This window comes from Limanda limanda, chromosome 3 (genome assembly GCF_963576545.1).
Source record: "Limanda limanda chromosome 3, fLimLim1.1, whole genome shotgun sequence".
Classification (NCBI taxonomy): Eukaryota; Metazoa; Chordata; class Actinopteri; order Pleuronectiformes; family Pleuronectidae; genus Limanda; species Limanda limanda.
In genome coordinates, this window is record NC_083638.1 from 19,984,399 (window position 1) to 20,009,976 (window position 25,578).

At 40.3% G+C, this 25,578-nt stretch overlaps 1 protein-coding gene across 1 annotated transcript in view; it reads left to right on the forward strand.

Annotated features, from left to right (window-relative positions):
• Positions 1-23,528, forward strand: part of spon1a (spondin 1a) — a 66,702-nt gene extending 43,174 nt beyond the window's left edge. The window contains exons 7-16 of the mRNA XM_061068740.1: positions 4,932-4,996; positions 10,751-10,952; positions 13,705-13,845; positions 15,692-15,767; positions 15,957-16,139; positions 21,425-21,595; positions 21,691-21,858; positions 22,115-22,279; positions 22,970-23,236; positions 23,365-23,528. Of these exons, the coding sequence (XP_060924723.1) occupies positions 4,932-4,996; positions 10,751-10,952; positions 13,705-13,845; positions 15,692-15,767; positions 15,957-16,139; positions 21,425-21,595; positions 21,691-21,858; positions 22,115-22,279; positions 22,970-23,236; positions 23,365-23,528 (1,602 nt within the window). The remainder of the gene's footprint in view (positions 1-4,931; positions 4,997-10,750; positions 10,953-13,704; positions 13,846-15,691; positions 15,768-15,956; positions 16,140-21,424; positions 21,596-21,690; positions 21,859-22,114; positions 22,280-22,969; positions 23,237-23,364) is intronic.
• Positions 23,529-25,578: the final 2,050 nt, after the last annotated feature.

A 25,578-nucleotide genomic window follows, 5' to 3' on the forward strand; every position in this document is an offset into this window, starting at 1 on the left:
ATCTATTCATCAATGCAATAAATCAGCATTATTCTTCAACTGATTGCAATATTATTTTGAAGCACAGGGGGTTCTGATGGAGCTTGATGGGTCATGAAACTCGGAAACAATAACATAAATGGATAATTCAATTAAAATGAAGAAACAATAAAACTGGAAATGTACAAACAGTGAAAAGATGTACTGTGTGTGGGTTTATGGGTAACTAATGCCTTTCTTTACTAAAGCGTATAAATTGAAAAGACACTTCTTGAGCCCTTTCTAATGAGTTCCTGCGAGGCTGTCCCTGAGCTGCCATCGTACAGGATTCAACCGAATCATAGATTTGCTGCTTCTCAATATTAAATTAGCAGAGGGGGATGACAGGCTCTCTGAGAAGCTAACGGCTGTATGTGTTCGGCGGATAAGCAGGGGACACGTTACATCGCTAATAGGGTTCGGCTTTAGACATCCTTGTCAACGGTGGAAATGCACTCTGTTTGAGCAGCAGAACTTGTGCTTAGACATCATCTTTGAAATACTGTCCCTCTCCTACCTGCCTTTCACATTCACATGAAGAGAGGTAGGGAGTGCATTCTGCCACTGGAATGACTTTAATAAGTGGTGTGGGTTGTTCAGGTAACGGCTAAGAGGTATATCCTTCAGTTACTGTTAAGATAACAGAAAGAAACTCGTCTGCTGCTATAGTGTTCACCTTTACAAACCCTTAAAAGATAGCAATATAGTTTCAGTTGTCAGTGACATTAGTAGACATTAATTTGACATTTCATGTTGACATGCTAAAGGTGTGTAGTGAATAAATGGATGCAGACACAGTTATATTTGTTAATTGAGAAATGTCAGAGTTTGGGGATTCTGTGCCATGGTAATGATGTGTTACACATTTTTTCCTTAAGCCAATAAATCTTTGTGATGTACGTCATTTAACCTGAGGGCAAAGTTGTGCGAAGCGAGAAAAGTGAGATAATGGTCTCTAATGGATGGACAACCCCAAAGTAGGCTTCTTTCTCTCTTGATTCAGAAAGTATGTGGGCTGAATAGTGTAAATAGTTTGATATATATTTGTTTTTTTCTTTTATTTCCTACTATATACCTGAGTTCAATATAGCTTTAAGAATGGTGGATCATCGTTCACAGCATCTTTCTCTCTTTATAACACTGTTACTGTCATGGGCCTTTTATACTGTAATTCTGTATAATACTGTTATACTGTCTGTACACAAGAATCAACAAGATTCCTTACACAAAATCCACAATATTTGGATGCTGGTGTAGCACGAGGGGCAGAGGGCATCATCCTTCCCCATCTCTGTTATCATTTGCTACTTGTGTTTTTATTATTGATATCATTTCAGCTTTAGCCTGGCTTTGTGCAACTCTTCAGGCCTTCAAGGAGGGCAGGAGGAATTACCATAATTTAACTGTGTTTTTATTTGTAGGAATGTATTATAGATGTATATCAGAGATGTTTAATTAATCCAAGGAAATTTGTTTCCATTTTGTTTTATCTCATGCGATTAATTTTTTTCAAATGGGAGCAATATGACAATAAACATAAAAAGGTTTTCTATCAGGACAGTGTAACGAAGCTTGGGGGATGTTGGATGATTTGTACGACACACCAAGCAATTCATATGTGTGTCAGAGGGAGTCCATTAGGACGTGAGGGTCCCCCACTTTGCACATAAATATTCCAGCTGAAGCTTGCAAGTTGTGCTTTTGGTGATGAAGGAGGCTATTTGCTTGTGTAATGCGATCGATTTGCATGAATTTGCAGTGACTAAGATGAAAACTCTGAGCTCAAGCAAGACAGGTACGGAACATTTGAAGTAAATAAATGCAGATTGCCCTTGAAACATAAACATTGTGTAACTGAACTTAATTTATCAGAAGTTATGTGTAAAACTATACAACTGTGCCTGAACATTAACCTTTTAAATCTTTAAATTCATCTTCGACAGAGGAGGAAGTCATGGATTATGTCTATAATAAGGAAATTAAAAATGAAGAGTAGTCTACCCGGGGGCAGTTGTGCCTCTGGCTACTCCATGGCTTGCGGACACCATTTTGACAAGTTAGCATTTAATTATTAAACCGGTTCACTTCATTAAAAAAATGTCTGGGGAGTTACTAAGTGTTGAGTCTGTGGTAATTAGAAAGTGATAATGAGTAATATTTCTGCAGAAACTTTCTGAAGACTAAGTTAAGGTCGAAGGGAATGAGATTCTACTCTATATCGTATTCTTTTACTGATATACGCATCAGTCAAATATCACTGTATTTGTTTGTGTGGGAGGTTTTAGGGCTGATTGAAAGACTGAGTAGCAAATGATGAACGTAATAGTTTGAGACTATCAGACTATGAAAGGAAAGTTTGTTATTTAAGGAAATATGTTTCATTATCGATAACAAAGTCTATATAAAGATGGACGACCTGACAGTGAAGCCAAACCCTGTCACCTGCTGGCTGGCTGCAGTATTGGCCATTAATCCTACCTCCCCCATGTTAGCATTTGGGACATCTGCTCAACTAAAAATCAATAAATTTGTTTCAAAGAGAATTTGTCATTTTTACTAGTTATTTTCAAATTAATACATGTTCAAGTGTTTGTTTGTTTTGATTAATTATTGGATGCTATATAAAAACATTAATATTGACAGCTGAGACTGACTCACCATTGGTTGTGCATGTATATGGATCAGGATCACAATCCCGTGGCTCCATCCCTGCATCGCTACAGCACCAACTCTGGCTCTAAATGCACAAGATGGCAGTGTACGTAATAGTTTGGCTGCATTTCTTGATAGTGAGGGGAAGTGGAAACCTGTCATCCATTTTTATAATCTATCTATACAAAATAACCCTTTTACATTTCCTAGTAATTTGAAAACGAACTTTAACAAGTTTTTGGGCTGTATTTTTTGCAGGGTTATCTTGATATTTTCATGAGCAAATGCACACTCTGGGCCCACTGTTAGCTTATAAATGGTTAAAAACTGGCTTCAATTACATCCAATCATATCAGCTCCTCTGATCCTGTTAAAAGCGATGCCCTCAGCGGCATGACTTACTGACACTGGGAAAAGGAGTGCAAGGTCCAGACCTGAGAAGAAACACACATTCTTATCAGAGAGGGACAGAGATGCACCACTTTAACATCCACATACTGCTCCCTACTTTGATATGTTATAATCACGTTATGGTGGAGTAACACATTATCCTCACCTTTAAAGCAGAATCATGCAACTTTTACAAAGTTTCAGACGGCTAGGTTGATTTATAGGAAGCCTTTTCCCAGAAAATATGTCCATTGTACGTATGGCCATGCAGGTATATTTACTTTTAGATGTTCGAGAGAGAAATAGGTATCAAAAAGGAGAAAGAGACTGAGAAGACAGTTATTTTCTGGGTTTGCAGGTGTATAACATGAAATGTGCCCTTTTCAGTAGTTATGAGTCACAATTTGACAGTTCAATTTGTTCTGCAGAAGCCTGCCAAAAGACTAACTTGTGCGCGATGGTCTTTTTTGGGCTCACTTGCTAAAGCGATCCTGTTCACCGTCTTGGACATTGCTGGTTATGATATTTCTGTTTTTAAAGGTCTTGCAGTAATATTTGCTGGCTCCATTCCTCATCAGACCTGTACATCCTCTCTCCTCTGTCCTCACCTGCTGTCGGGAAGCTCGGAGAGTGAAAACCTCTGGAGCATTCATCACATTTAAGGGAGATCAATACAAGTAAATATATATTAACCTCGAGTAAGATTTTTTAATACAAACTATACTTTAATAGTGTATCGTAAAAATAAAAGGATATAAGAACAAATATATATATATATATATATATATATTTTTTTTTTTAATACTTCAATTCACGTGAGACCCTGAACCAAACATATCACCATGATGTTATTTTCTCACTGGTCTGCATACTTTTCCTTTTTATGTTTGCGAAAGCCTCCCTCGCAGGATTAAGCCCTAAGCTAAGTCTTCACGTGAAAGTGTAAAGCTTCCAGATGCATTCGGTTCTGAGTCAGGTAGTGAAAACAACCACAAAGCAGATAAGTTTATAACATTTTAATTCATGCACTGCCCCTGCAGGCACAGCCCATCAGTAACATCCTTGAAATAGACATAGGATTAGTCTGCTACGCTGGGAGCTGAGGGCGGCTGCAGCTCAGTTTAGAGTGGGTCGTCCACTAATTGGAAGGTCGGTGGTTCCACCCCAGACTCCACGGAATGTGTCCTTGGGCAAGACACTGACCTCATATCTGCCCCGGATGCCTGTTCCACCAAAGTATGAATGGATGAGTTCTTAAGACTAGACTACATTCATTTGGAATTCTTTATTTAAGGGCCATGATCACCATCAACATCAGTGGCTGTCATTGATTTGTTAACTTTAGAGCATATGGAGTAATTTTTCCTGTTTTTAGATCAATGTTATCCGTCTAAAGCAAAGTGTATTTGTGGTCTTGTAGTAAAAAAGTTTGTAATTTAGAATTCTTATCTTAAGTTTTGTAGCAGAAAAAAAATGCCTTTCATTAGTTCCAAAATGGTTCCATCATTTTTTAACATAACTCTGACATTTATGTAAGGACTATTTCGTAAAGTTTTCACTCGTCTTCTGTTGAGAACATTTACTATCAAGTTCTCTGTAATCCTCTCGGCCATATTTCAATTTATGTGTTCATTTTCCTCCAGCTCCGGTTGGACGTGTGTTTTTTTCCGCTCCATTGACGACACACAGCCTCTTCCTTCACTGACCAAAACGATTTAATGCATTAAATATGTGTGGAAATGGAAGAAAAACTGTTTGATCTTTTTTTTTTATCCCTGATCTGTGATGCATGATGGTTCAGTAGTGAAGTGTTTATTATTACGTTGGACTGAGATTGAGTTTTTGTCTTTTTGTCTCTCTCTGTCCTGTAGGGTGATGATGTCCTGACAGTCATTAAAATGAAAGCACAGTGGCCGGCCTGGCAACCATTAAATATGTAAGTAATATGAAACAAATCTGAATAAATGCCTAAGAAATAGTTAATCTCACCATCTGTTCAAGGATTTTGAGATATAATGAGAACTGTTCCAGCTTTGTATAGTGTGTACACCACTGTGAAGAATGTGAAGATGGACGACGTGTCAGCTACCCCAAAAGTTAGAGCAAATCATCTTGATCGCCCCCAGAAAGCCGGCTGCCGGCCTCGTCTATGTTGGTGGATGTGTTTTATTCTCGAAACAAAGATAAGAACTTTGAAAAAGGGCCACAGGCAGAACACAATTTTAATTAATTTAATTAATTTGTTCGACTAGTTTGACCCGGGAGTCACAAAGTCACAAACCAGTATTTGTTTTTTGGTGCTGGATTAATCAACAATTAACAAATCATCTTTTTCATTTTCTGATTTTGCATCTCAATTGATTATGGAAAGAACCAATCAGTGGGCCTTTGATACCGTGGCTTCATCTCACTATCAATACTATGCAGACTCACATAGCTCCAAATGAATCAAAAGCTTTTCAAAGGTAAAACACTCATATTTGTAGAAGCATAATGTGAATAATAAAGTAAAAAGTAGATGAGTAGATTACAACCTCTTCTCCTCTGTCACGTGGCTATACCAGAACGTGTACTCGCCGTACTTTTCTAACATCTGCAGCAGATTTAGTATGAGGCTAAACTTCGATAATTCTTAAGATCTCTGTAGGGTCTGTAATGGATCACTGGTATATACATGTCTCCACTGTCACTTATCGTCAAGATGATTTGCTCTTCTAATTGCAACACACTATACTACATGTCTACTGTGATGAATTACCTCTTTCGAGAAATTTTCTCTGCAAGCTGATTTTTATAAGGAATTAAAATAATGGTGAAGGAACCTTTCCCTGCAAGGCGGGAAATCAATATTATGGCCTTTAAAAGTGGTTCATGTAAAGCATCCACAAATTGTGGTGAAGGTGCTGAAACATCTTCAGCCACCAGTAGGATCACTTAAAAGGAATTAACTCACATATATATATATATGATACCACAGGCTCTAAAGCTTTAAAGCTTTAAAGCTTACGATCTCAGAACATGCAGCAGGATGTTAATATCCAAAGTTGGTTTCAGAGTCTGCTGATCAGTGAAAATTCAGCTCAAAGGTGCCCTGAAACTGCCAGCTACACCGTGCTTACAGTGTGAATGCTCATTTGCCACTAAATTCACGAGGGCCTCCTCACACTTATTAATGAGAACAACAACTTTTTACAGAAGAAATTCAGTCTTAAATTCCTGTTCTGTGTTGTTTTCTCAACCACAGGCCTGGATCAAGGGGGGAGAACACAGCCAGGGAAAAAGGCTGTGCTATCCACCAGGGCTAATTAGCTTTTTCTGTGCTGTAGTTCCAACCAGTTAATTGTTTCACATGCCGATTGTGTACAGCACTAAAGGGGTGTGGCACAGCAACAACACTGTTTTGCAGCAGAAACGGAAGGGGAGGTTTTGTATTTGTAAGAAGCAGCAACATAGAAGTGTCCTCACTGTGGACATCTAGAATTAAGTAGGTTTTAAAGATGCACCTTGTTAAGCTCTAAGAGTCTGCAGAGAGCTCATTAGCTTTCCATATGAACAGCATGATAAATGCGGTTTCAGCATGTTTCATAGCTAGTGTCACAGTTGCAGTAATGCAATGTAAATATGCATGTTTGTGTGTTTCCATGCTGCTCACTTTAATAGTCAGAGGACCTGTGATGCCTATTTCTAGGTCGACTATAGGGTATTGGGCAGGTATATGTAATGCAGCTTCAATCTGTAAAATGAAGGTGCCCCTCTTAAAACAAGCTTTAATTTTTCTTTGACTATAATGATTTTATACAACAAATAGTAAAGCAGCAGAGATGAAGACCGAGACTAGAGCAGAGAGATCGAGAGAAGAATGAAGCTGAAGGGCTGATGTCCATTATCATGGCCCCTTACATGCTGTGATAGGATCAAGGAAAGGGGAAGAATGTATTTTCCAGAAAAGAACAGAAATGTTATACCTAAGCTCCCCTCATCAGAGGCTTGAGTCCTCAGATTCGGTTTTTTTCTTGCAAAAATAAATAGATTTAAATAAATGTTCTGTAGCCAATCAATACAATTGAATGACAAAATTTTACATTTAAGAGGTTTTGTGTACATTTTAATTATCATTTCACTTATGTCATTCCAAACTGCCATATGGTGCATTAAAACTATTAACACTTTCGCATTAGGCTGCATATTGACTGAACTATTGTTATTATTATAACCAGGCAATCCCGTCGCACAGTGTGTAGTTGTACCAGACCAGTTGTTAACAAACCTAAATCAATTTCATGTTCATGACTTAATAGACCTCTTACTATATTTTGCACTTTTTTTACTACATTTGGCAGCAAAGATGCACAGAATTTAAAAACTGATGCCATACTCTGTGTGATATCAGTCCCACACAAATTGCTCAACCTTTGGTCTTTTCAAACCCATTAATCCTAAAATAAATAGTAAATAGTAGTAAAGAGGTTCTGTCATTTTAGATATAACTCTTATCAAAATGTTTGTTCAAATGTTAACTATTCCATTAAGTTTCATTCTAATAAGTTATTTGATGCAATAAAAACATGGGTGAAATGTCATGGTTGACAAAATAAACTGACTCATGATAGAACCTTTCTACCACGACTCTATCCCCTGATAACTGTGCAGACTGCGTGAGATGCCAGCGTTTGTATCTGAGATATTTTGGCTTCATTTCTGGATAGAGGGAGGAAGTGGAGGTGTGTCGTCCATCTTTTCATAGAATCTATCACTGAAAGTTACTATTCCCAGGGCAATTCAGACTTTAAGGCACAAGGACTGACTTATCATGCCATAGACAAGTGTCTGAAAACAAATGTCAACTAAGAAGTAATTAATACTGGAAAACTTCAGATGAATGAACCACAGATGAATTACATTATACATCCTGTTTTTGACCAGACTCAGTCGGAGCCTCATTGAAAGTCAGGGCGGTGCAGTTACTCTGCTTTAGCTCAACACAACCTGCACTTAATTGGACACAACACATGGTGTGTTATGAAGTCCGTCTAAATTAGAATCTGTGGAGATGAGGAGAGGCAGGCATGGACTAATTTCTTCATCCTCTGAACACAGAGGACATGGACGTGCAGAGAAAAACAGGGGGACGGAATTTTTTATTCAGAACTTGACAGTTGTTACTGAATGAGAGTATCAGCAGGAAGCCACTGAGGCAGCAGGTACGGACTAATAATGCAGCTGCTGTATCTTTGGTATGAACACTGGATACTGCAATCATTTTTTTTTTTTTTACATTGTCTCGAATAGAGAGACTCTACCCTGCTGCTCATTATTCTAACATAAAAATAACATCCTCTCTCCATCAAACAACAGTGCAACAAAACACAAAAACACATTTACCGCAATTACTCAATCTCTTTCATACATTAGGATTCACACAGATTCTACCTCTGACTCTGTTTCTCTCTCAACCAGATCCCTCTACGTACATCACACTTCCCTGTTTAGCTCTCTCACTAAATGTCTCTTCATTAGTTCCCCCCCTCTGCATCCCACTTTACACCAGATTAAAATGGTTGCTTCAACAACACTCAGCGCACTCCTTGTTGTCTTCCCATTTCCAGAGAAATATGATGAGATAAAGTGGTGTGAAGACAACAATACTGTTAATAAGCTGTCATCTTTATTTTTGTATTCCCCAGGACTTGTTTAGAGGTCGATAGCAGTGATTTGCATTAGTTAACATTGTGGTAACCAGGCTTGCTTCATCTTGACTAACCTGTGTCCTAGTAGCAATTGTGCAGCCAAGTATTGTGCATACTAGAAACAAAGTGTATTACTGTTGAGTACTGCAATAATGAAACTCTCAAACAATCCCAAGCACTGCTTAGCAAGACTTCCTCCTGGGCAATTAATTAAAACAAATCAGTTTAAATTAAAATAATTGCTGACTATTTATATAAACCTGGTCTTGGTCACTCCAAAGCCAGTACATTAGATTTTTTTGAGGCAGGAGTTATTAATTAAATATATGTATATATAAGAGGATCTTGCTCTTACGTTAATCAAGCGCTGTCACTTTTTCACGAACACAAATCATTTTTGGAACAGTCAAATGTAATGAAGGAATGATAAGTGCCAAATATCCTGACACATGCTTACATTCATTTCATTGCCTTAATAAAAAGACCTGCACACATTTCTAAATCAGAGACATTTTGGAATATCAAACACATTCACTGGGGTTATTGTATTTAGAGTTTTTAATATCTTTCTAATTTTCTTCTTTTTACCAGTCTAGCTCGTGTTTCCTTTTCTGTCAGTTATGCTTTCCTTATGTCGAGTGCCCAGGTGGCTGTGTGAGATAAATCCCAGACCTGCAGAGGCCCAGGAGAGTTGTGTGTGAGTGTCCAGTTGTGTGTTACCAGTGGATAAGGGCCATTTTGACATCCTCAGAGTCCATCATTAGTGGAGGGACCGAGTTGGCTGGAGTCAAATGGATTCATACGGGCATGATGACAGCTGAAAAAGGAATCAGTGGCTAATTGTCGGCGCATCGACAAGAATCTTTCCTCCCCCAATTAAACTCGTATAGGCTGGGAAAACTCTAGTAATTGGTTAAGCTGTCAGTCACTGGTCGAGACAGATGGTGGTCAGAGGTTTGTTTGTCTCATGTGCTGGAACTGAGCAAGTGTGGAGTGGTCTTCAATACTGTACGTCAACTACACAACTGCAGGTCCCTTGAGTCTGGGACACAGCTGCTCTGTCTAAGCCTATAATGTAGTTGTTGGACGTTAACATGAGCACCACTTATATCTTTGTTAAAAACAACAAGGATCGATACCTGGGCTGGACCGTGTCCGTTTTAATGGATGAAATTGGCTCAAATGGACCTATTTAAATGTGGATTATTTTTTTAATGTATTTTTAAAAGTACATATCGAGTACTTACTTGACTGGCTTTCCATCCGCCTATCCATCCATTTTCTATACCACTTAACAGCAGCAGGGGAAGCAGGAGCTAGTCCCAGCTGACATTGGGCACGAGGCAGGGTCTTCTGCAGACAGGTCACCAGGGCATCGCCAACATACAGAGACTAACAGCCATCAATAGAGAGTCTCCAATTAACCTGAACCCAGTCTGCATGTGTTTGAACTGTGGGAGGAGGCCAGAGTGCCCAGAGAAAACCCACACAAACACAGGGAGGCCATCTACACACAAAAAGACCCCAGCCAAACTAGGATTCAAACCAGGAACCTGAGGGGACAGTACTTACCACCACTCCTGGACTGGACATAGTGTTGGCACTGGGATAGGTTCCAAAAGACTTGATCTGTATATCCCTTGTGCCTTCGCTCTCTGACTGGGATTTCAACATCCTGGATTTCTTGCCGTTTATCATTGACCTGATAAACTGCCCTCTAAATGACTTAACTTATAAAGTAGGTTCTCAGAAATATGACCTAGATTCCCACTTATGTCCAAAGTTTTTGTGTATTTACAATTTCATAGATGAAAAAAATTTGATATGTGATAGCATGACTAATGACCAGATGCATCAATATGTTTGATTCAGGCTGGGTGTCTCATTTAAGGAAGAGAAGGTGCTGTGTTGCATTTTATGGGTCACATGCTTGAGGTGTTTCTACTATCGATCACCATTTCTCATCTTCACTCACACCTATGAACTGTTTGCTCTCCCTCCAGACGGGCCGCTCCTTCAGCTGAATTCTCAGTGGACCGGACCCGTCACCTCATGTCCTTCCTGACCATGCTGGGGCCCAGTCCGGACTGGAATGTGGGTCTGTCTGCTGAGGACCTGTGCACCAAGGAGTGTGGCTGGTCCCAGAAGGTGGTCCAAGACCTGATCCCCTGGGATGCAGGCACTGACAGCGGGGTGACATATGAGGTCAGTATAAGAACAACACATTTTAATGTTATTACTAAATGAAAGCGTCATGTCACCTCTTTAATTTGCTCCCCAGCGTGAATACTGACTATAAAAATGTACACTGCATTGTAATTGCAATGCATTTACATTCTCTTTTACCAATACAAACAATACAGATTACAATTTGTTAGGAATTTCTATTTTCTATTTTTCTATCTTTTGTGAGGAACACAATCGGCACAATAAACTATTTTCACGAATATATTAAATGATTTGTGGCTTTGCAAAAACTATACAACTATAGGTCCAACAGTAATCAAGGAATGACTTAAATATTCATCTGACGAAAAAGGTATAATAATCCAACAATCCAAACACTGAAATATCCGTTTACTATTTCATGTAAACAGGAAACTGTAATATAAAAGCTCATTACAAAGGCTTTAACTGTTCAATAACTGAAATGTAGATTTCACACATTACTTGACAATTATCAACTGTCTTAAAACTATTAAGTCAACAATTTTTAAGAATCATTTTTATGGTGGGAAAAGGCACTCTGTCATTATCCTGCAGAAACAACGTCAGTGTCCCTCATGTTATAAACATGAAACATGACTCAGGGCACAACCCCACAGTCCTGGAGCAATCACAGACTTTTGCAAATTGTTATTCTCTCCACCTTCTTACCCCTGGTGAACCTTTCTCTTCAGCTGAGTGTACTCTTCACGCTCACATTTTCATCTTGTCATTTTACCGACCTCTACATCTTCATCTGCCTGTCTGCTTACATTCTCTACTGCTCCCTGTCTCACCTCTTCACACTCTGCCAGTCTGCAACAATTCAAGTGTCATCACCCATCCAATTCTCCCTTAAAGGCCTCGAACTTCGTCCCCTCCCGCCCTCACCCTGAGGTGGTGTCTGCTGCGTACTTAGAGTCTCCAGTCGCCTCAAATAGATTAGGCTGTGCCTGTGTGCGTGTGTTTGACCAAACTCTGTGGACTTCATGTGTGGAACCTCTCCCTGATCCCTCAGAGATCCCAGATGAACCCAATGAACTGTGCTCTCTTGCTTGGTTTGGCTGGCTCCAGGAATAATTTCACTCTCCTTCTTCTTCATCTCTCCCTCTTTTTTTTGGATCTCTTTCACACAGCTACACTCCTTTATACAGCAACACCTGTCTTTGCTTACAGACACTTTGAGGCCTACATGGATTAAATCAAGCTGTGCTGTAAGGGCAGCAGGGATATATAGAATATATATTTGGTTCTCCTTAAATCTGACTGTTATGAATAGAGTGACTATGTCTTCTGATAGAAGCCTAAATGAAACTGTTAAGAACGACTGGTGTCTGCTCTTACTTCTGCCAGCCATCTCAAACTACAATTTTTTTGTATTATTCTCAACCCATCAACTGTGTAGTACTTTTGGATAAGTCCCTAATCCTCAACAACAGAAATAATGTGCTACAGGTAGTCATGTTAATTGAAAGTTCAGTATACAGCTGGTGTTTGTGAGGCAAGTCGCAAGAAGTCACATAAAGCAAAGACACTGCATGAGGTGAAGTGATCCACGGGAAGTTAATTATTGTGCTTTGACACATTAATCTGGCTCATTCATCAACACAGTGAGCAATGGGAGCAGTCGCCATGACTCAGCTAGCAATTGAAGCACTTTGAAACACACATTAATAATTGTACCTCTTATCTGATTCAAGAAAGAGTCAAATCTGAACACACTTATTAACTTATAACTGTCTGAGAATGATCACTTTCATTGCAAGTATTTTTCAACATAAACTTAATCCAGAAATAGTTGTCTATAACAACTGGTATATGTCAATCCAAATCCCAGGTAAAATCTCTATTGCTCAGTTTTCCAAAATGCAGGATTTTTAATAAAATGAAGAGGTTAAATAAATAGACAAATCCTTATAAGATGACAACTTGCTGAAAGGGGGGTGCTACAGCATCTGGAGTCTGTTGCATTCATTTTTGGATAAAATCCATAAACCTTGACAACAGGGATAAGTAAAGTGAAGGTAAATTCAAGGTTAGCACAGTTGCTGTGCAATTTACATGGAGCCCAGTTACCCTCAAATGATAGGCGGTATAGATGTTGGAAGGACTCGCTCAAATGACACAAACCACCTGAGAACGAGGACAGAACACACAAGTTGCACGTTAAAGCTTTGGAGAAAGATCAGTGAAAGAAAAAAAAACATGGTGCAGCAGAGGATGGTGAAACTGTGGCTATTCTGGTGGTGGAGTGGGACTTTGGCTCCCTGTTACAAAGTTGTTAAAGGCACAGGCCTGTGACAGAGTAATGAGATCCATCCTTTGTATCATTACTTTTACTGTATCTTTTAATTAGTGGCCACTCATTACTCCTCTCCCCATTTCCCTCTGGCTCTCACAAAAACAAGCAGCACTGCTCTCTCTCTCTGTGTTTTCTGGGTGGCCGCAGTGGGGGGGTGAAGGATGATCTGGTCTTCTGCCTCCAGACAGCCTCTGGCGATGGTGCCTCTATCAACCACATGCTGGCAGACCTTTACTGTTGACTAATAAGAGCGTCTCCCATATAAACCATAGCACTTCTCCACAGCTGCTTTCTGACTTTGAGTCTTGTCCTCTGTGTGACTTGTGTAGCTTTGAGCGACTTTGTGCTCATTGTACTTTTTCAAAAAAAAAAAAACGAGCCCAAAGATCCGCCGCTTTGTGGCCCACATGCTTTTATCTCATGTTTTGTGTTTTTGTATTCTTCTCTCAGTCTCCCAACAAGCTCACTGTGCCTCCGAATAAGATCCGTCCTCTGACCAGTCTGGATCATCCACAGAGCCCGTTTTATGATCCTGAGGGGGGCGCTATCACTCCTGTGGCCAGGGTGGTGGTGGAACGCATTGCAAGAAAGGTCAGTCTGTTTCATCTGTCAGCTCTTTGCGAAAATAAAAATACTTGGTAGATTTGATTGGATAATGATTAAAAAGCAGGCCATGATGTTATGGCAGCAAATTACATCAGATGTGATAAATCATCAGGCTGTACCATATTTACAATGTATAACCCTTGTATGTGATTTTGCATATATTGTGCACATTAAAGGGACTCTTACCTTTGTTGCATTTGAGAATTACAGCACATTCAAATCATCCCGCCTTCCTCCAATGCCCCACCCCCTCGTTCCCATCCGCGGTGTTTTAAACTTTTTTTTTTTCCCCTGGGAGCGGCTGTTTCAATACGCCGTGGACCACTTTGGTCTGCCATCGTCAGTCGCTACGGTCGATACGGTCGCTACTCGCTACTGTCTGCCGTGGAATCAAAACAAACCCTATAGTTGAGGACGCGCCTTGATGACGCGGGCCCGAATGCGCCACAAGAAGCAGACGGGCTTCCTGTCTGTTTCCATGCAGCAAACAGACAGGTCTGTCGGCCAATAAGGTCCTTCGGTCCGAAGAATTTTATTGGTTGAAGTTTTCACTAAATATTACGAGAGTGAAATAATTGTTTGTTTTAACTCCTGGTGGGTCTGTCTTGCATTTTAGAGTGTCATTACCTTATTAATACCAATTTAACCTTATCCACAAAAAGTGTAAAAATGCAACAAAGGTAAGAGTCCCTTTAAAGCAAAGACATGTAACTATTCCTTAAAACGAGGTAGGATTTTCTGTAACATTTTTGTCCAATTTCTTTATTTTTTTTATTCTGTCTCGCAGCAGTCACAGGTTCCCTGGCTTTATTTGTATTTTGAAATGATCTTCGTCTACTTTCATCTCAGCTCTGAGCCTCCTGTTTATGCATTCACTCTCAGTCTTTATTGATTCTCTGCTACACTGATGAGCAAGCCGAGTTTGACTGACGTGAAATCGGAATACATTTAAAGGTACTAGATCTTTTAGTATTTCACACAGCGTTATTGTGAAGTATAGATGCCTTTAAATGTTTTCAGAAGTAGAAACAGAGGGAGTGAGATATTCTCTACATCTTCATCACTTTGTCAAAGCTCAGCAGATACAACGATGAGTTCAATCCTTTCCATCAACGGAGAAACTGCTGATCTCACCCTTTGGGACTCTTAACAATTATGCTGATTTCCAAACTATTAAAAGCATATGTCCAGTTTTAAGAATAGATAGACAGACAGACATACAGAATGACAGAATGACAGACAGACAGACAGACAGACAGACAGACAGACAGACAGACAGACAGACAGACAGATAGATAGATATATTCGTACATGTTATAGCACTATTTAAGGGCAATATCTTGTTCAAATCCAGTCAAATATCAAGAAATTGTGTTCTATAAAACCTCAAAAGTCATGATATTTTACTCTTAAGCAATAAGACAAAACTACATAAGAAAATTATATATGTATTTTTTTTTTCTCTAAATCTAGTTTGATGGGAAGTTAGACATGTTGTCTGGGGATTCTGGCTGTAAACCAGAGAAGGATGAAAGGTCAGCAGTACTTCAGTGACATCTAGAGGCAGATGTTGGGGCTTGGTGCTTTCTTTTTTTAAATAAAGTATAACATGTTTCTACATCTATTTCCAGGACTATAAATAACCCACAGATACACACACACACAAACACACTCACTTTACATTTCAGTTCAATTCTGTGCTGACCTCCCGTTTACCTGCATGTTGCATGTGTTTCACAGAAGAGGGATTCAGACAGAGCAAACTGAAACAACTGCAGAGTGGTGGAGTTTTGCAGCAATATCACTGTCTTTGTGTGTATGTGTGTCACAGGGTGAACAGTGCAACATTGTGCCGGACAATGTGGACGACATTGTAGCAGATATTGCCCAGGAGGAGAAAGATGAAGGTCAGGATTTTGTTTTACTTCTCTCTCTCTCTCTCTCTCTCTCTCTCTCTCTCTCTCTCTCTCTCTCTCTCTCTCTCTCTCTCTCTCTCTCCCTCTCTCTCTCGTTGTTTATGTATTTCCACACCTACTCAGGGCAGCGGAATAGCCTCGTGTCTGAGTATTAATAACCTTGCTTTATCCATCCTGCAGATGATACCCCTGAGACGTGCATCTACTCCAACTGGTCTCCATGGTCTGCCTGCAGCTCGGCTACTTGTGAAAAGGGCAAGCGGATGAGGCAGAGGATGCTGAAGGCCCAGTTGGACCTCAGTGTTTCCTGCCCACAAACTCAGGATTTTGAGCCTTGCATGGGTCCTGGATGCAGTGATGAGGGTGAGTATCTCTCCAAAGACTGATGGTCGCTGTGTTCACCATGAAAACAATAAACTTTTCTAACAACGATCTCAATAAGTTTAGTTTCCTAAAGACTCAGCATCAACTGAAGACACTGTCTCAGAATTTCAAATGTCCTTCATATTTTATTTAAAGTTTTAGGGTTATTAGGTCCATAATATGACAACAGCCTCATTGTATCGAAAACGTTCAATGTGCTTTTCACCTTCATGAATTTAACTGGAGCAGAGGTAAAGAAGATGTTCTGATTGTATGAAAGCATTTTGAATATTACAGCAGGTCAAGTTTAATCACCTAAGGCTGTTAATTATATTTTTGGAAATGCTGAGAGTGACTCACTCAGGAAATGTTGTCTGCTACTTGTTCAAGGTTTATTTTTTTTTTAAATTTCCTCTATGTTTTGGCTTGTACATATTTGCCAGAGGCAGCATGTTGGGCGTCCATGTGGGTCAGTCAGTCTGTGACTCAAATATAAATGTTTTATAGGAATCATTTACAATAGATGATTAAATTAAATGATCCTGTCAGTGAAAGAATAATTGTATTGCCTGTTTAATGGCACACAGATTGTTTTTCCTGGAGGTTAATTATTTGTGTCATGTTTATACTTTGAATGCTGATCATGCGGGAATATTAATACAATCATAAAAAACTTGATATAGTTATATGATAACTTTTTTGCCCATACAGCATCTTTAAAATCAGGGGGAAACATTTCTTCACAGAATAAAATCTGACGTATAAATGTACAGAAAATGAATAAGAATAAATAACCGCAATCAAATTTGACTAAAGGAAGATTCGGATAAACTGTGTTGGAATGAGCCAAAAACCACAGTGGCAGAAGATTCAGTCTCATTGATCAATGTATTTGTCTATTTGCCAAGTCTAATGCTCATTGATTCCAATTACACTTGCTGAGAAAGTAACTGAGCAGAGCACATGCACACTGGTGTCTTTGTAGTTTGGCAGACTGCCCTCACATATCAACAGAACTAAAAGCACCTCTTGGCATAGCTATTGATATCTGTGTCTAAAGTGGGTTGTAGTTACTACACGGCTCATTTTATCTGATCTCTAAATGTCCTCAAATTAAAGATGATGATCAGACGCTGGAGTCCTCCTCCAGCGACCACAGGTTTGGTTCTGACCCGGCTTATTGCTGCACATCTTCCTCGAGTCTCTCTCCCCATTTAATGCTTTAACTGCCCTGTCAATGAGGTAAAATGCTCCCAAAAAGGATCAGAATAAAGAAGATAGTTTGCATTTCAACTTCACCATAACAGCCTCTAACAGTTTCATTATGAGTTCAATGAGCTGGAGTGAAGAGCCAACAAAAAAATAATGCCATTGTCTTCGTATTTATGAGCGACAGCTCAAGCTCAAATCTTACCAGACCATGAATAACATTCTCAAACAATTGTTGTTATTGATCTTTATAAATCTGTTACCAGTAAGCACTGTCGGTGGATTAGGAACATCATTTGGACACACTGCTGCGGCTACAAAAATAATTTGAAAATTTGATTTGATTTGTTCGACTGCTGTCTGTAGAATGTTGTTAGACCGTTTTAATGATGGTAATATCATGACAATAGTTTTGGATGTGCTTTTAGATCATACACTGCTCAAAAAAATTAAAGGAACATTTTTTTATCAGGGTATGGGCCTGAATTCAATTGCACTTTTTTGATAATTATCTGATCAGTTAAGTAGCAGAGGGGGTTGTTAATCAGTTTCAGCTGCATTGGTGTTGATGGAATTAACAACAGGTGCACTAGAGGGGCAACAATAAGACGACCCCTAAAATAGGAGTGGTTTTGCATGTGGAGGCCATATCAAGTTTCTCCCTCTTGATCACTTCGACTGGTTTTCCATTAGTGTTGGCTTTAGCTAGAGTCATTATCTCTACTGGGAGCATGAGGCGATTTCTTAACCCTACAGAAGTTGGACAGATTGTCCATCTCCTCCAGGATGGCACATCCATGCGTGCCGTTGCAAGGAGATTTGATGTGTCTCCCAGCATAATCTCCAGAACAAGGAGGAGATTCCAGGAGACAGGCAGTTACTCTAGGAGAGCTGGACAGGCCCGTAGAAGGTCCTCAACCCATCAGCAGGACCGATATCTGCTGCTTTGTGCATGGAGGAACAGGTTGAGCACTGCCCGAGCCCTACAGAATGACCTCCAGCAGGCCACTGGTGTGAATGTCTCTGCCCAAACAGTCAGAAACAGACTTCATGAGGGTGGCCTCAGGGTGCGACGTCCTGTAGTGTGCCCTGTGCTCACTGCCCAGCACCGTGGAGCTCGATTGGCATTTGCTATAGAACACCAGAATTGGCATGTCCGCCACTGGCGCCCTGTGCTTTTCACAGATGAGAGCAGGTTCACCCTGAGCACCTGTGATAGACGTGAAAGGCTCTGGAGAAGCCAAGGAGAACGCTATGCTGCCTGCAACATCGTTCAGCATGACCGGTTTGGTGGTGGGTCAGTGATGGTCTGGGGAGGCATATCCATGGAGGGACGCACAGACCTCTACAGGCTAGAGAACGGCAGTCTTAATGCCATTAGGTATCGGGATGAAATCCTTGAACCCCTGGTCAGACCCTACGCTGGTGCAGTAGGTCCTGGGTTCCTCCTGATGCACGATAATGTCCGGCCTCAAGTGGCAAGGGTATGCAGGCAGTACCTGGAGGATGAAGAAATTGATGCAATTGAATGGCCCTCATGATCACCTGACCTAAACCCGATAGAACACCTCTGGGACTTTATGTTTCGGTCCATCAGACGCTGCCAGGTTGCTCCTCAGACTTTACAGGAGCTCACTGATGCCCTTCGACAGATCTGGGAGGACATCCCACAAGACACCATCCGTTGTCTCATAAGGAGCATGCCGCGACGTTGTCAAGCATGCATACAAGCACGTGGGGGCCACACAAGATATTGAGAAGCATTTTGAGTTGCAGAAATTGAATTTTGGCAAAATGGACAAGCCTGCCACATCACTTTTTCACTATGATTTTCGGGTGTCTATAAAATTGAGCCCTCTGTAGGCTGAAAACTTTTATTTCCATCAAAGATGTGGCATCCTTTTGTTCCTAAGACATTTAACTGTCCATATCAGTATAAATATCCAACATAATTATTTACCACAATGAGATCTGATGTGTTTTCAAAGTGTTCCTTTAATTTTTTTGAGCAGTGTAGTTTGTCTCAAAATGATAAATGGACTGCAGTTATACAGCACTTCACTCTAAACGACCACTCAAAGGCCTTTGTGCTCAAAGTCACAGTCACGATCACTCACTCAATGATCGTCAAACCATCAGAGGCACTTTGAGGTACGACCTTACACTTGGTGAGCAACCACTGTGAACAAAAGCCATAACATTTTAATGATAATATTAGTGCCTGACTGTAAATCAGTCGGCTCATAAAGGCGCTCAATATGAGCCTTGTACATATTGATTTCAGCATTCATGTTTATTTGTTAAATTCACTTTCCATATATTTGTGTTTTGTTTGTAATTATTTATGATTAAGTTCATTGTTAAACTGTAAATGTTGAGCCTCAAACAACTACGTATTATTGGTTAGATAAAGCAGCAGCAACTTCCTGCATTACTAGTTAAATTTACTTTTCATTAGTGAGTAAGACAACTTTCCGAAAAGAGAAATCACTTAATCTGTTTCGTTATCCAAGCTTGAATAAAAATGTATGATTACACTATCATCATTCTTGCAGGTGGAGCGAGAGAGGAATGTGGAGAAGAGCTGGCAGTTATTCATCACTTGCATGTGTTTCCTAATCTAAGATAACAGGCGTAAATTAAATCAGATAATCCCCATACATCTAAGACTTTTTCTTTTTTTCCCCCTTCTCCGTCTGTTCCCTACATTTATGCTGACAAGAAAGAAAATCTGTTTGTGTTTTTGCTCTGAAACCTGGGCATTTTTAATGAGCCTACATTAACTGCATTCCTGTCATCTTGTAGCTGTGAGAGTTGTTTTGATCATGATCAAACATATGGTGATAAGAACAGTGTGAAAAGTAACAAATTTGCAATAAAGCATCACAGACACCTTAAAAAGTCCATAGTATAATATATATATATATATGATAATATCAGCATAAAGGAAGTGCTTATTCACTTTGAATGTAGTAAAATAATTAAGGCAGTGGATTGGAATGACAATGTTTACTATACTGATCTGTAGATGTCACACACTGAGCAGTGCGAGGAAAGATCTGATGCCTGTACCAGGAACACATGCAGTCAGTCGACAAATCCATTGTGTTTTTAAAACTTACACTATGTGTTGTTTTATGTACATGGCTAACGCACAACTAGAAAGGTTTTTCTCAGAATCAACAGCATGACAGAAACCAGATTTCTTTCCTGAAAATTTCCTGACAGAATACATTTTACTGTTAATTATAACGTTTCATTCCTTGTGCTTTTAGATCAAACACTACAGCCACTGTTTTCAGTTGAATTTATTGAGCAGAACCTGGTTCCCTACTTGACCTTTTGCTCCTTTTCAAATGAGCCTCTACATTTTATTTTATAGTCAAATAAAATGCAGAAGCCCATATAATGACACAAGAAACCTTAGTCAATGAGGTGTGTGTTTATGCCTAAACCTACAGTATATCTATAACATTAGCGGGGCATCCTTTATGGTTTTGGAAGAGAAATGAATGTCGTTGGTGTAAAAAGATTAATCAAAGGGTAACTCATTCTCTTATGGATTTTACATTTTATAGTTTCTTGATTCAAAATTGTGTGGTTTACTGTGGAAATCATGTCACGTTTCAGAAAAACACAAAAAAATAATATAATAGTTGAACAGTCCAGTATAGCTTGATCGACTTCATCATAATAACTAAATAAATCTACTATTTTTGGTGATCGGCACCAAATTGCACATACAAATACTTAAAATACCTGATTTCTCTAATCACGATTTATAAATTATTCATTGAGAAATCGTAAAAAATGCCTCATCTTGCAAAATTAAAGAAAGTGAAAAAATCATGTTCATCTGCCGCCTCATCTGCAAAAAATGTCATCAAAATCAGTGGAGTAGTTTTGACGTAATCCTGCTCTACAACTAATGCAGACGAAAACATGACCTCCTTGTCGGAGGTAATTAACACAAATTCAAATCAAATTTGAGTTTGCTGTGCCTTTAAATCACTTTGTCAGTCAACAAAATGTTTCTTGTTTGCTGACATCATTCCCTTTGATCTTTGCCTCTTTAGATTCTTCCACCTGTATGATGTCCGAGTGGCTCAGCTGGTCCCCGTGCAGCTTGTCCTGCGGAATGGGCACACATTCCAGGGAGCGTTACGTCAAACAGTTTCCTGATGACGGCTCACTCTGCACGCTGCCCACAGACGAAACTGACAACTGCGTGGTCAATGAGGAATGCTGTAGGTTGTCTCTTCTGCATGGACACAGTTTAATGCTATAGATCTAATGTAGACGGCACCGAGGCTTGAACATTTCCTCTCTCTTTTGACCTTAGCTCCCAGCAGTTGCCTGGTTACAGAGTGGGGCGAGTGGGACATTTGCAGTGCCACTTGTGGTCTCGGCAAGAAGAGGAGAGAGCGCAGGGTGAAGATGCCTCCTCAAGATGATTCCATTTGTGGGGCAGAGGTGCTCGAAGTGGAGAACTGCATGATGCCAGAATGTCGTGAGTAGGAGCATTTTTACAGGAGCACAACTCTCCTGACACTACTGACAATAGTCCTGTAAAGCAAAGTAGTAAAGTTGAAGCAAAGTTGTGTTATTGTAAACTCTCCGAAGTCAGGGAGAACATGTTTTTTTTGTGCATATTCTTCCTTTCCGCCAGTAAATTTAAGCACAAACTTGACCTGATCCATTTCCTGTTAATCTAGATGTGTAACACTGATATGACCCCATCATGTTACCTGTCATTGGCTCTACAGACACAATCCCCTGCATGCTGACTCCATGGTCTGACTGGAGCGACTGCAGTGTGACGTGTGGCAAGGGGCTGAGGACGAGGCTCCGCGTGCTCAAGTCCCCAGTGGAACTGGGGGAGTGCACGGAGGATTTAGAACAGGTGGAAAAGTGCATGCTGCCAGAGTGTCGTAAGTAATAAACGTCCCAATCAACACGACCTCATACTGTATGTATGTAGATGCATGTAAATGTATGGTAATTTCAGCGTTATTATGCAAAGTGCTGTCTTGATGCACACACGCACATATAGGTAAGGGAAAGGAAGACACGGCCAGTGTGGCATGCATCTAAATGACAGTGATGCAGAGATGGCTGGTGAAGATGGCCAGTGAGTAAATAAAAAAAGATTCTTTATGGTTTTATATATAAGAAAATTAAAAGTATATCCAAACCAAAACTGCATCCAAATCCAGTCCAGTTTTGGTTTGTATATGCTTTTAATTCACCATCTCTATTCTCTCTAGAATGGATATTATATGATAAACTGTGTCAATCCGTAGAATCTGAATTTAAGGTTTTCTTCTTCATGTCAGTGTTTGAGTTGGTGAAGCTCGTGGTTATGAGTAAATTAGTTGCACTATGTCGAACTGACACAAGTAGTTTTCTCTGCGGTGCTACAATATACTTCAAGATAATACACAGCATATTCCCTACACATGGATTAATATATAATGTTATTTAACAATTATTATATATCATAATAATAATACATAATATTTTACACATTACTTTGCCTTCACTGTGTCTCTTCAATTACGGCCCTTATGTCAGTTTTCTACTCTGCCACAATCTCTTTCTGTCCGTTTCTGCCTCCTCAGCCATAGACTGCGTCATGTCGGAGTGGACCGACTGGTCCGAGTGCAACAAGTCCTGTGGGAAGGGTCATACCATCCGCACACGCATCTTGAAGCTGGAGCCACAGTTTGGAGGAGACTCGTGTCAGGAAACTATCCAGAGGAAGAAGTGTAAGATCAGGAAGTGCAGCCGAGGACAAGCCAACAGCGACGAGAAGAAACAGCGCAAGGAACAGCGTGAGAAGAGGAGGAGCAAACAGGGCAGAGTGGAGACCACCTCTGATCATCCAGGTCCGTATCCACTCTCATTTCAGTCAGAACTTAAACACCACAGAAATTATATATTTTTTTTTTATCCGAGAGAAGCACACATTAATCTGACATTCTCCTCTTTCCTTTTTCCTTATATTCATGTGTAGGTTGTAAAATGAGGCCGTGGTCGAGTTGGACAGAATGCACCAAGCTGTGCGGCGGCGGTATTCAGGAGCGGCTCATGACAGTGAAGCAGAGGTTTAAGACGGCCCAGCTGTCCAGCTGCAAGGACAGGAAGGAGATCAGGGCTTGTAACGTGCACCCCTGCTAGGAAGGAGTAGGGGATCAGGGTTGGTGTGGATGTCGGGCCTGATTGGGGGGGGGCTGGCTGCAGGGCGGGGCATGGCACACCGTTATACAATGATCCAATGCACTTTGTTTAGGGCTGAAACTCACGTACTCCAATCTGTATCGGTTAAACCCAGGGCTCAGATTAGTCCTCGTCAAGAGAAATGAGTTGAAAGATCCCTCTGGGTTTACACTATGCTGATTCTTCTGTGCTTTCAAAGGAGCTCTGATACACATACAACTCCTTTGCAAGATTACTGTAAACTTGTTGTGGTAAAATGAATATATCTTGAACAATATGATTATGAACTATAAATTGATTTAAAGATAATATAAAGACCTTCTATATCTCGTGGTTTCCCTCAGTAGTACAGTATTTTCCAGACTTTAAAGCACAGGTGCCCGACCATTCCAGTGTTTTCTATGCCTTCAATGGTTCAGGTGTTTCTAGGACACAAAAAGCCCAGTTGACTTTCTACCCAGCACTTGGAGCACTATTAGAATTTGTCTTTTGATAAGAATGTGCCCCAAGATTCTTACCAAAGTCTCGTGTCGATGTTTTCTAGATGTCTTTTGTTTCCTTTTCTTTATCTCTGTTCCTCTAACATATTCATATTTTGGAATAATATCACCTTTACAATAAAAGTTAATGTGACAACTTGTCACCTGGATCTGTCGTTATTCTGGGGGGGGGGGGGGGGGGGGGCGGGATATCAAATACTACAATTAATTTACATAGCACCTTTCTTAACACAGTTTTACAAGGTGCTTTGTAAGTTAAAAATTAAAATTTGACCGAATAGGAAACATTTAAAAAGATCACACTGCTATTGAGATACAGGAATAAAAAAAGTTAATGATGAGAAAAGAGTAAAAACAGGAAAACATACAAAAATTAAAGAATGAATAAAGTAAAATTACGCTGAGGGTTTACGCTCTCACTGCCACTAGATGGCAGTAACGACCTTCAAACCTTTGCCTTCTCCTTCCATTTGCTCCTGCATCTCTCTCCATTGATACACACCAGCCACAAGGGGGCAGTGTCACGAAAGGAAGACACATTCCGAAATATGAGATTTATATTCGTGATGATCTGGGATTTTAATGGTACTGGAAAACTGCCAGAGCTGATTAACACACTTCTCCTTCACACAGTCTGCAGATCATTGAGGGTTTTATTAATGTGCTGACTGAAAGCATGAAAGGATATAACTGACCCCCCCCCCCCCCACACACGCACACACCCCCACCCCTCCTCTGGTGTAAAACGTGGGGGAGGGGTCAGTGTCCAATACTTTTGTCACAATGCCATTTTTGTTTCCATGCCAACACAACTACACATGGGGGAAGCTGACAACACACTCACAGGCGATGGAAACATGACGGGAGGGCGGTTATTACAGGCTCGACTGGGCAGTTAAAAACTCAAAGTACCTGTGGAGACTGTGATGAGAGCTGCATGGGTTTTAAACAGAAAAGGAATGGACGAAGGACATGTGTTTGTGTACCTGCTGGTGTAATCTGACTGGAAACCCCTCTGGACCTCATCCAGTCGAGTGCAGAGCAGTAGTGTAGACCAGCTGCAGCTCTGAAGATCAGACTGGAAAAAACATCTCAGAGATGCAGTTATGCAAGTAGACCGTCCACGTCTCTGTGATATTATAATGAGCTTCCTCTGTCTGTGGACACGGTGATGAATATTTATATTCTAGGGGGGGGGGGGGGGGGGACTCTGCCGAAGCCTAAGATTCCTCATTGAGCCGGTTTTCACGGGGGTTTTGGTTACTGGGAGCAATAAAACGATTACAGTCTATTAGGCAACTACAACCCTCCAATAATGTATAAAATACATTAATGATACACACACCTTAAATGTTTTCAGCCTAAATGTCCATTGTGATCCACTCAGGAATGTGGTTCCAGAGGAGGTGTACATGAAGCCATTTTGAGTTGTGAATGTCGGGGCTAACAGACACTTGGATGACACCACAGGAATCAGTCGCCATTTACTTCAAGTGTTGTGGCTTTGGCTG